Raw genomic sequence first — 10,950 nt, forward strand, 5'->3', positions numbered from 1 at the left:
GCCAAGCCCTTCCAAGGTCCCCCGAAATTTATCCCCAGTGGCGGGCGATGGGGGAGGCCGGGCTTTCAGTTTCGTCTGCGTTCCCCACTCCCTCGCATTACAAAGTCGTACGCCTCCGTCCTTCTAGGCCTCCCTCCCTGTTCCTGAGTGCCTGCTAGAGCGTCGCCTCACCGTTTCCTGTCATCTGGGGACCCGGGGCGGGGAAGCGGGGGGAGAAAGGGGCGTAGCGTGACCTGGGAAGGAGCTCGCGATCTTGGGTGGTTAGCAGCACCGGAAGTGTTAGGGGAAGCCGGAAGTGAGGGGGCGGAGCCAGGAAGTGAGGAGGGGCGGGGGTTTATGAGGAGGCCAAGGGAGCGTTGGGGCAGATTTGCACTCAGGGCCACCTGAGGGACTTGGCGGTATAGCTCAGCTCTGTCCCCTCCCCTTTCAGGGACTCGGTTGTGGTCTGGGAGTAGGGAACTCTGTGTGCAGGGGTGTGTTGTCGGGAGGACATTTCTTTGGCTGCGCTTGAGGCGAAGTGTGGAGGGGCAGGGCTGGGGGTGGGGCTGGGTCGTCAGGGAGTCTGAGAGGGAAGACCCCCCCCCGCCCCCCACCACCCACCACCCGTCTATACTGGCTGACTGGACACTTAAGATGGCTGCCGTTGCCATGGCACCCAACCCTGTGCAGACCCTTCAGGAGGAGGCGGTGTGCGCTATCTGCCTCGATTACTTCACGGACCCCGTGTCCATCGGCTGCGGGCACAACTTCTGCCGAGTGTGTGTAACCCAGTTGTGGGGAGGGGAGGATGAAGAGGACAGAGAAGAGTTAGACCGGGAGGAAGAGGAGGAGGATGCAGAGGAGGAAGAAGTGGAGGCTGTGGGGGCCGGTGGGGGTTGGGACACCCCCATGCGCGATGAAGACTATGAGGGCGACATGGAGGAGGAGGTCGAGGAGGAAGAAGAGGGTGTGTTCTGGACCAGTGGCATGGGCGGATCCAACTGGGACAACATGGACTACGTGTGGGAGGAGGAGGAGGAGGAGGAAGACCTGGACTACTACTTGGAGGACATGGAGGAGGACCTGAGGGGAGAGGAGGAGGAGGACGAGGAGGAAGTGCTGGAGGAGGACGAGGAAGAGGAGCTAGATCCCGTCACCCCACTGCCCCCGCCTCCAACTCCTCGGAGGTGCTTCACCTGCCCTCAGTGCCGCAAGAGCTTTCCTAGGCGGAGCTTCCGGCCCAACCTGCAGCTGGCCAACATGGTCCAGGTGATTCGGCAGATGCACCCAACCGCTGGTCGGGGGAGCCGTGGGAACGAGCAGGGCATTTGTCCCAAACACCAAGAAGCCCTGAAGCTCTTCTGCGAGGTGGATGAAGAGGCCATCTGTGTGGTATGTCGAGAATCCAGGAACCACAAACAGCACAGCGTGGTGCCATTGGAGGAGGTGGTGCAGGAGTACAAGGTGAGAGTAGAAGATGGGAGTTTAGTTGGGGTGGAGAAGAAGTAAGAGGAACTGGGGAAAGGAGATGGTGTCTTTCCCATTCAGAGAGCCTCGTGTACTGTTGAGCTGATTCTCCTTACCTAAGCACTTAACTGGCACCAGGATGATTAGAGTGAGAAGGATCCTGGACACAAAGTAGACACAGTGAAGAAGACCAGGGAAGACTGGCTTCCTCAAACGAAATCTGGTGATGTCATATCACTGGACTTGGTCTTTTGGGGAAAAGCCACTGCTGTTTTGCACTTCCACTGTCCCTAAGTTATAGAAATGCAAGTGACAAGCCCTTAGGGCTTTACCACCAGTCTTATTAGCTGTGAATGACTCTTAAAACTCTATCCTTGATTAAAACCTCTAGAAATGGAAAGAACTTGCTCAGTCACAAAGTCTTGGCCGACTCTTTGCGACCCCATAGACTGTAGCCTGCCAGGCTCCTCTGTCCATGGAATTTTCCAGGCAAGAATACTGGAGTGGGTTGCCATTTCCTTCTCTAGGAAAGAGCTTGGGCCTCAAATAATAAAGTGAGGAACAGAAGTGTATATTGACTAACTACTAGTATTAGACTCATATGCTCTGCTCTTGTTCTAATGGGTTCCCCACCCACTCCAAGATATGGCTTTGTTTTCCCCTTGAGGAATTTTGTTGGATCTGAATCATTCTGGTGTACTGGCCAGGACTTCTTACCTTTCCTGGGTATTTAGAAAAGAGGGATAGGCTTTTAAGTCAGAAGATCTGGCCCTTAGTCTCTGAATGTCTTTGAACTTTAATTTCTGCAGGATTAAAAGTTAATATGTACTGAACACTTACTGTGTACCCCTGCACTGTACTAAGCACTTTTTCATGGACTGTCTCATTTAAAATCGAAAACAACCCTGTGTGTTTGCTGCGGTTTGTATTCCCGTTTTACAGATTGGGAAATGGAAGGGAAACAGAACCAGAGAGATGTAAGTAATATACACAGAGGGCCACACAGTTACTAGTAACTACACCACCCACCCCACCCCGCCTTTCCTGGCCTATACTGTTTATAACATCACCACTATTTAGATGTCTGTTGTTTGATTTTTCTGACATGTGACTTTTCTTCTCGAAGTTTAATTCTAATTTAGTTAATATCTTTTTGGACACAGGTAAAGGAGATTTGTGTGTGAGATAGCTGGTAGAAATAACATTTACCGAAGGGCCAGATGGTTTGTGGAAGTGGAACCAGGAGGAGAGGGTAGCTGCTTCTGTGTAGTCTGCACAGAGCTTTTCTGTTTTATGACTTGTGTTTTCATAATCTTCTCCTGATTTGTACAGTAACTTCATTTGGGTTTTATTATCATTACCCCAGTTTTAGAGTAAGATGTCTAGAGCTTCTCAGCTGGAAGTGGTACGTACAGTTAAGACAAACCTACACCCCTTACGACAAGTAACTGTTCCTCCCACAGAGTGATTGTCAAACCTGGCTGATTGTTCCAGTTATTAGTGGAGGTTTTCAGAAGTACAATGGGCCCTACCATCATCAATTCTGAACCACTGACAGGGAGGGTTATCTTTAGAAAGCCCAGGCTACTATGGAAATCATTGCACTGGTACTACCACCTGCCTTTTGGGCCCTACATTATTAGGGGACATTGTGAGCTCCTTTTGTCCTTCCCTTTTGTATCCTCTTGGCTTCTAGTTACCTGTACCCATCAGTGTGTAGTCACTTTGTTAACTGGATCCCAGGGTGGCATATCCATGGGGCATTCCATCCCTTCTCCACCCTCTCCATGCAGAACTCTTCTGAAGAGCTTCTGAAACTGGATTTTAATTTGTGTTAGCCATAGCTGTTGAATGCCAGCCCAGTAGAGCTCTGCAATTTGAAGAGGCCACTAAACATCAAGTCTGACATTAACTGATCAGTTAATATAAATACATAAGTTTTATTGACTAATTTGAGTCTCTTCTAAATTACAGGGTATTTTACAGGCAGGTAGTTTCTTTTCAGATACATACACTAACTAGCACTAGCTTGGCACAGTGTTGTTTTGTAGAAATATTTCTTTATTGAATAGGTAATAATGCACAAATGATATATAAATAAAGCTTCAAAAAGTTAAAGGTTCTTGAAAATTTCTTTTAAATGGTACTCTATTTGGATTCGTGTATGAATTTTTTGTCCATAATTTAGGAAGAATATTAAATGAGAAATATAAGCATAAATGTTGAATTAATAGAGTTGAAATTATTGACCCTACTGGAAAAAAAGTAGAAAATAATAGCAAAAGGCAAATTTTTGTGTTGTTTGTGTTATTTTTATGTTATGGATTGTAATTTTATTACGATTTTTTTTTTTCCAACTATTTAACCTTGCAATGACTACCTTTTGTGCTCTGGGTCAGGGACCTCTTTAGATCAAGGGTCATTATCAGATTGTCATTGGAAGCTTAGGCCTGGGTAGGGAATTCTAGATAACATTTAGTACTGATCTTTTGCTCTGTGCCAGACATTGTGCTAAGCATCGTGTCCACAAGGTAGATTCTGTTATTCCTTTTTAAGATGAGGTAACTTGAAGCATGGTCACCTGCCTGCATTCAGGTTCAGATCAGAGTCTAGGCTTGAGCTCTTCTAGGCTGTATCACCCACCAAGGAAAAGGAGGCAGAAAGGCAGAAGTAGTAGAAGGCATAAAAAAGGAAAGGGCACAAAAACCAGGCTTATCCATTCTGGTCTTTAAAGCACAAGATTCTGTTACAAACTATTAGAATACAGAGCTCAAGTGCATTTTTGTTGCAGGAGTTAAAACTGTAGGAGGAGAGTGTATTTGTTTTCCATTTAGCAAGTAATTGAGTGGGAGAGAAGCATAGAAATTAAAATAAATGGGGTCCGTGCTCCCATGAGCCTGTGTGTCCTAGGGACAGAACACATGTAAGTGATTACAGTGCAGGAAAGTATTGTAAAGGTGTATTCATGTTCCTTGGGATCACAGAGGAAGTTGGGGGTGGGAAGCATCAGGGGCATGGACAGGTAGCTGGATTTTAAAGGAAGAATGCCTTGGGCTAAGTGTAGAAGGGCAGTCCCAGACAGAGGGAGTAGCATGGATAAAAGTATGGAATTATGCTCAGGAAAAGACTAGAAGTTTTATGACTAAAACTAAAGATTCTGTGTTTAGGAGGTATAGGAGGGGAGGCTAGAAATGAAGGTGCAATGAGAGCCTCATATATTGCAAGTCATGGAGAACTGTTGAAAGATTTTTAGCATAGGCATAAAATCATCAGAAAAGTATTTAGAGTTGAAAATTATGAGGAAGATTGCTCATGAGGAGGAAGGGACCATATGTAAGAGCATTCATATGGAAAGACTTTGTGCATTGAGGGGCTCAAGCCATGTTCACTCCCAACTCTTGAGTGTGGTGCTGTGTAGTCATCAGGATCCTACCTTTATTTATTATTTTGACCAGGCCGAGTGGCATGCAGGATCTTATTTCCCTGACTGGGGACTGAACCTGTGCCCTGTGCATTGGAAGTGCAGAGTCTTAACTGCTGGACTGCCAAGGAAGTCCCAGAATCTTAACTTGCAGACTTTGTATATGAGTTCAGGAGGAGGGTTGAAAGCCTTTGTCATCATCTGAAGAGAAGAAAGGGGAGGAAGGGAATTTGATGCTCATTTAATACCTGTAATGGGGATCAGGCTTTGAGCCCAACCCACTGCAGGGAGAATGGGGGATATGGCCTTTGAGGGCAGGTGCTTCTCCTATCCAAGACCTCTAACTTTCCTTTCTCCATTTCTTTAGGCCAAACTGCAGGGGCATGTGGAACCGTTGAGGAAGCACCTGGAGGCTGTGCAGAAGATGAAGGCCAAGGAGGAGAGGCGGGTGACAGAGTTGAAGGTGAGTGAATGTCCTTGACAGGGCTGACTGGTTCTGTGGTTAGAGCAGGAAAGATGGGCTCTCACAGGTGGTGACTGGATCCTCTGAAGAGGGACAGCCAAGCCCTGGGAGAGAAGTAGACACCTTCTTGGGTGTCTGTGAGGAGAGGTGTCTTAGCAGCTCAAAGAAAGAGTTAGTTGCTCAGTTGTGTCTGATTCTGTGATCCCATGAAGTGTAGCCCAACAGACTCCTCTGTCCATGGAATTCTCCAGGCAAGACTACTGCAGTAGGTTGCCATTCCCTTCTCCAGGGGATCTCCATGACCCAGGGATTGAAACCAGGTCTCCTGCATTGCAGGCAGATTCTTTACCATCTGAGCCACCAAGGAAGCCTTAGCAAATCAAGAGGCATGTTTATTCCTAGGTTGCAAAATGGAATGAAATAGGTTTAGCTTGGAGAGGGCTGGTCCCTGGCTCAAGGTTGCAGAGCAGGTTTACCATCCCAGACATTTAACCCTAGACCTGCTGCCCCATACTATCACTCCAGATAGCACAGAGGACAGAAGAGGGCAAGGCAAAATTCACATACCAGCTGTCAGAGAAGCTCCAGGTTCCAAGACAGATGTCAGGTGGTAGGCAAGGCATAAGTGAGAGGAGCATGAGTGGAGGAATGTCAGCATTGCAGAGACCTATTATCTTCTAGTCTGGTGTTTTTCAGCCTTTTTTCATTATTGCTTACCCCTCCCCATGGAGTATTTTTAAATATTTTCCCCCTAATTCCAGCCCTTTACTCCTGCCTCTTTTTGTAAAGCTGGTAGGCACTGGAATGACCTGGCAATGAGCTTTGGACACCAAGCCAGGGCATCCCTCCTATCTGACATCTTTCCCCATCTCTCTAGTGCCTGGCATCCTGGCAGGGTGGCTGAGCCTTGCCACTTTCCAGGACCCATGCTCATTTATTGCCACCTATACATTAGGGACTTTGTTGCTGGGCACCTAGTGGGAATCTTGAGTCTGGGAGTCAGGGAGTTTCTTGTTTCTAGCCTGCTGCCCAAATTGACATTTTTGGGCTCCTGGGGTGCAGTGGTGTCAGGAACTGAGTTTCACTGGGATAGAGAGTGAAACTATTTTCTTCACACAGTTGACCAGCCAGGACTTCCCTCCACACTCTGGTCTTTTAACTCTTTTTACATACCCTTAAGAATGTCTCCAGCTTATATCTGGGTGAAAAGTGTGCTGATCATCCAGGGTTGCCCGGCCGAGGCAAATGGGGTGGGAATGGGTAGAGGTCTTCTCTCTTTATATATTGTTATCTACATAATATTTTTGATTTTGCCTCATGGCCCATAAAGTGTAAAATCTTATCTGACCCTTTATGGAAAATTTACTGACATCTGACCTAGAAGGACTGGGTGACTTTCCCATGGTCATTAGTGGAATAGCCAGGACCCTGATTTTGTATCTTGATTCCTGAATTTTTTATTTATTTCAAAAACTTCTCACCAAGCACCTACTCGGTAGTCGGCACTGTTCCAGGGTCTGAGGACCCTGTGGTAACAGAGCTTACAGAGCAGTGGGGAAAGAGGATTTTAAAAGATACTCCAATGTAAATATAACCTTTCAAATTGAGGCATATGCCACGAGGAGATATTTATATAAGTAACCCTGATTTAGATCTGGAAGAGAGATAAGACATTTCTCAGGAATATTTAAGCTTAGACTTGAAGAGAGTCAAGTAGCCAAGGTGGAGATAAGCGTTGCAGGCAGTGGTTGGTGGGTTTGGGACCATTGTGCCAGGAGCATGCTAAAGCCAGGAGATGGGGAAGGGGTCAGGGGCTCTTTTCCATTCAGAATGTAGGGCTCCTTTGCTTTGGATTGAGGGGCAGCAGTTACCAAATTGGAGGTTTGTTTCTGTGTGTTGAGGTGGTATCCACCATCCCCTTTGCATCATCCCAGAGCCAGATGAAGTCAGAGCTGGCAGCTGTGGCCTCAGAATTTGGGCGGCTGACACGGTTTCTGGCCGAAGAGCAGGCAGGGCTAGAGCGGCGCCTCCGAGAGATGCACGAAGCTCAGCTGGGGCGTGCAGGAGCAGCAGCGAGCCGCCTCTCAGAGCAGGCTGCTCAGCTGAGCCGCCTGCTGGCTGAGGCCCAGGAGCGAAGCCAGCAAGGGGGCCTGCGGCTACTCCAGGTAAGCAATGGCCCCTTCCTTGTCCACCCCCCAGAGCCCTGTGTCTGCTGTAACAGGTGGTGCTTACCAAACACCTGTCCAGAGCTACCTCTCTTCTCATTGGGAGGAACTCACAGTGATTTAACCCGAATTTTTGAGGCTGGAGACAGATTAGTTGATACTGAATGTGGTGTGTGATAATTGTACCTAATGAAAAGAATGAAGATTCAGTTTGTAAAAGGATTTTAAGAGTTTGGAAAAGAATTTTTGATATTAACATCTTGAAAAATAGGACCAAGTCATATTGTGAAAATTCTTTTACTGGGGCTGTAAATTCTGTTGGGCTCACAGCAGGATGGGTTAAATTAGGCATAATGAGTCATATGGGTGATTGAGATGGATGCATGTTTATTGAAGGCCTTGTATGTGCTTTCTCACTCACTGTCCAAGTTCAGTTCTTTCTCTGGCTGGAATCAGATGGGGAGAAGGGAACCATCCCTGTGCAGCTGACTCTCTGTTTCTTTCTCCCTCTCCCTCTTTTTGTTATTCCCAGGACATCAAGGAGACTTTCAATAGGTGTGTTCTCACCCTTTATCCTTTGTGACCCAATGGCATCTGGTTCCCCATCCCTGCATCTCTTGGATATCCCGCTCCTCTCCTTCCTTCCCCAGGACCTGAGTTTCTGCCTCCTGGACCCTCTCCTTCCCCTCAGCTTCTGCTCTTTCCTCTGGGAATATCATGGTCCCACCCCCTGCCCGGTCCCCTTCTCCAGGTGTGAAGAGGTACAGCTGCAGCCCCCAGAGGTCTGGTCCCCTGACCCGTGTCAACCCCATAGCCATGACTTCCTGACAGACGCCATCGTGAGGAAAATGAGCCGGATGTTCTGTCAGGCTGCCCGAGGTAGGGAGGTCACCTGTTCGACCTTCCTTTGCCTTTCCCTTCACAGACCTGAGATTGGGTTCTGAGGGGAAGTTGGGCCCTGGGGGAATGGGTGCTGAAATTGGAGCAGGATAAAGGCAGGCCAAGTGGGGCTTCAGGCCGAGAGCAGCTTTTGTTCTAGCCCAGGTGGGTGTTGGGGAGTAAAAGCCAGGACCAGAGGGAAAACCTGTCTGGTGTCCTGAAAACAGAGTGGGGAAAAGAAGTGGAGTCCCTAGGAATTTGAGCCCAGACTCTGTCGGGGCAGGGAGCTGAAGACAGTTGGATGGTGGGGAGGGCGAGAGGTGAAGGGGAAAGCAGGAAGGCCAAAGTTTGGAGTTAGCCACCAACAGTCGTTCCAGCCCTGGCGTATTTGTCCTCCCTCCTCCCAAGTGGACCTGACGCTGGACCCTGACACGGCTCACCCGGCTCTGATGCTGTCTCCCGACCGCCGGGCGGTCCGCCTGGCAGAGAGGCGGCAGGAGGTTGCTGACCATTCCAAGCGCTTCTCGGCCGACTGCTGCGTGCTGGGGGCCCAGGGCTTCCGCTCTGGCCGGCACTACTGGGAGGTAGAGGTGGGTGGGCGTCGGGGTTGGGCGGTGGGTGCTGCCCGTGAATCAACCCATCATAAGGAGAAGGTGGGCTCTGGGGGGTCCTCTGTGGGCAGTGGGGATGCCAGCTCCTCTCGCCATCACCACCGCCGCCGCCGCCTTCACCTGCCCCAGCAGCCCCTGCTCCAGCGGGAAGTGTGGTGTGTGGGCACCAATGGCAAACGCTACCAGGCACAAAGCTCAACGGAGCAGACACTGCTGAGCCCAAGTGAGAAACCACGGCGGTTTGGCGTGTACCTGGACTATGAGGCTGGGCGTCTGGGCTTCTACAATGCAGAGACTCTGGCTCATGTGCACACCTTTTCGGCTGCCTTCTTGGGCGAGCGTGTCTTCCCTTTCTTCCGGGTGCTCTCCAAGGGCACCCGCATCAAGCTCTGCCCTTGATCAGCCTGCCACCCGCATGGGCCCCTCTGGTTAGCACTAGGGGGGCGGGTGGTGGTGGAAGGTGGCCCATAAGTTTGGGGGCTAAAATGCTCCCGTTCCTGCGTTGCTTCATGCTCCTCCTTTGACCCCAGGCCCCTGCTTCTACTTCTAGGAGTCTAATAAACTCTCCTAGCCTCCAGCTCAGCTTTCTCTCACCTACTGGGTCTGTTCAACAGGTCTGCATGGGTCCCTGATGACAACAGCTGCCTGGTGTTCCCTCCCTATCTGCCCAGGGATCTGAGTTTTTGAGTAGGGGATGAAGGGAGGTCGTAATCTCATTACTAAACTTCCCTTTCCCCACTTCCTGTTCAACTCTCATGTCAGTTCTGAGGCTGGAGGATTTGGGCAGGACTCATGACAGCCCTCATTCCATTTTCTGATGCAAATTTTAGCTAAGGGATTTGGAAGCTTTTTTGGGGGAGGCAGGCTGGGAAAAGGGTAGAGCTGGATAATCAACAGTCTACTCTCTGGGGGAAGTAGGAAGGATTCTAATTTTCCTTCCATCCCCAATTTCTACCTCCATAGACTGGCCAGAATTTAGCTTCAGTGAGATCTGGAATGGTCGACATGATGGAAACTACATACATCATCCAATTATTTCTTCCCCCTTCCTTTTTCAGCACTAATCTAGGAGCAAGGCTCCTCCCCCACCCCAATCCCTCAGGTCTTTTCACTGCCAGGCTCCTTTCCTTTTCTGTAAAATCCCCTTGTCAGTTTCCAGCCTCTTGTCATGTGCTTAGTTCCCTCCATTTGGTGAGCCCTGGAGGGGAGCCTTGGGACGGATTTGAATCCCTAGGAGAGCCTTGGGCAGAATCTATTTTTCTAGTAACCCTTTGCCTTCTGTCACTTATCAGCTTTTGTCCTCTGCTTTGATGGCTGAGGTCAATTTTATGCTCCTGGGAGAAAGGAAGATGGGTTGTGTTGTGAAAATAAAAACTATTTGCTGCTTTTGTGGAGTCCATTCCTTTAGAAGAGTAAGGTGTTGCTAGTGGTAAACAATCTGCCTGCCAATGCAAAAGAAGCAAGAGATGTGGGTTCAGTCCCTGGGTGGGGAAGATCCCCTGGAGAAGAAAATGACAACCCAGTGACAGAGGAGCCTGGGGGGGCTATAGTCCATAGGGGTTGGAAACCAGAATCGGACATGACTTGAGTGTGCATACACACACAAAGGAGATGTCACAGAATGGAGGAGTACTTAATTAGATCTTTGTCAGACGTGACTGTTTCAACAGAGCGAGGTATAAATCCTACCACCCTCCATCTGGGTCCTCTGCCTAGCTTGTTATTGGCAGGCTCCTCAGGTCTACTTCAAGATCATCTGCCACTTCTTTTCTACCACTGCTTGAGACTTTGATTTTCCTAATAATCTCCATACTGTGGCCCTCATGCCCAAGACTCAGGCACGTTACATCTCCAATCTTTTAATGTAGTGTATCTAGTTGGAAGTCAAAGAAGTCTCGTTGCCATTGAGTTGGAGGGTATATATACAGGAGACCTCGATGTGCCACACATCTGTCATTTAGCTGC

The 10,950-nt window shown here is 48.9% G+C and overlaps 1 protein-coding gene across 4 annotated transcripts; it reads left to right on the top strand.

The window, feature by feature from the left end:
• Nucleotides 1-153: 153 nt before the first annotated feature.
• Nucleotides 154-10,371, top strand: TRIM41 (tripartite motif containing 41). Of its 4 annotated transcripts, none has more exons than XM_055551923.1 (7): nucleotides 154-1,443; nucleotides 5,235-5,330; nucleotides 7,265-7,495; nucleotides 8,028-8,050; nucleotides 8,247-8,374; nucleotides 8,783-8,964; nucleotides 9,949-10,371. In XM_055551923.1, the coding sequence occupies exons 1-7, from the start codon at nucleotides 634-636 to the stop codon at nucleotides 10,294-10,296; spliced, it is 1,818 nt and encodes a 605-aa protein (XP_055407898.1). In that variant the 5' UTR covers nucleotides 154-633; the 3' UTR covers nucleotides 10,297-10,371. The 4 variants fall into 4 exon arrangements, with proteins under 4 accessions (XP_055407898.1, XP_055407908.1, XP_055407917.1 ...); XM_055551933.1 differs by having other exon boundaries at nucleotides 8,783-8,958; XM_055551942.1 differs by lacking the exon at nucleotides 9,949-10,371 and adding an exon at nucleotides 9,057-9,351 and having other exon boundaries at nucleotides 8,783-8,958.
• Nucleotides 10,372-10,950: the final 579 nt, after the last annotated feature.

Source organism: Bubalus kerabau, chromosome 1 (assembly GCF_029407905.1).
Source record: "Bubalus kerabau isolate K-KA32 ecotype Philippines breed swamp buffalo chromosome 1, PCC_UOA_SB_1v2, whole genome shotgun sequence".
NCBI lineage: Eukaryota > Metazoa > Chordata > Mammalia > Artiodactyla > Bovidae > Bubalus > Bubalus kerabau.

Bases quoted from the DNA above. Each gene is read 5' to 3' on its own strand.
- TRIM41 (XM_055551914.1), top strand. From the start codon at position 634: ATGGCTGCCGTTGCCATGGCACCCAACCCTGTGCAGACCCTTCAGGAG. The intron at 5,331-7,264 runs GTGAGTGAATGT...GCATCATCCCAG, and splicing joins GGCGGGTGACAGAGTTGAAG to AGCCAGATGAAGTCAGAGCT. The intron at 7,496-8,027 runs GTAAGCAATGGC...TGTTATTCCCAG, and splicing joins GGGGCCTGCGGCTACTCCAG to GACATCAAGGAGACTTTCAA.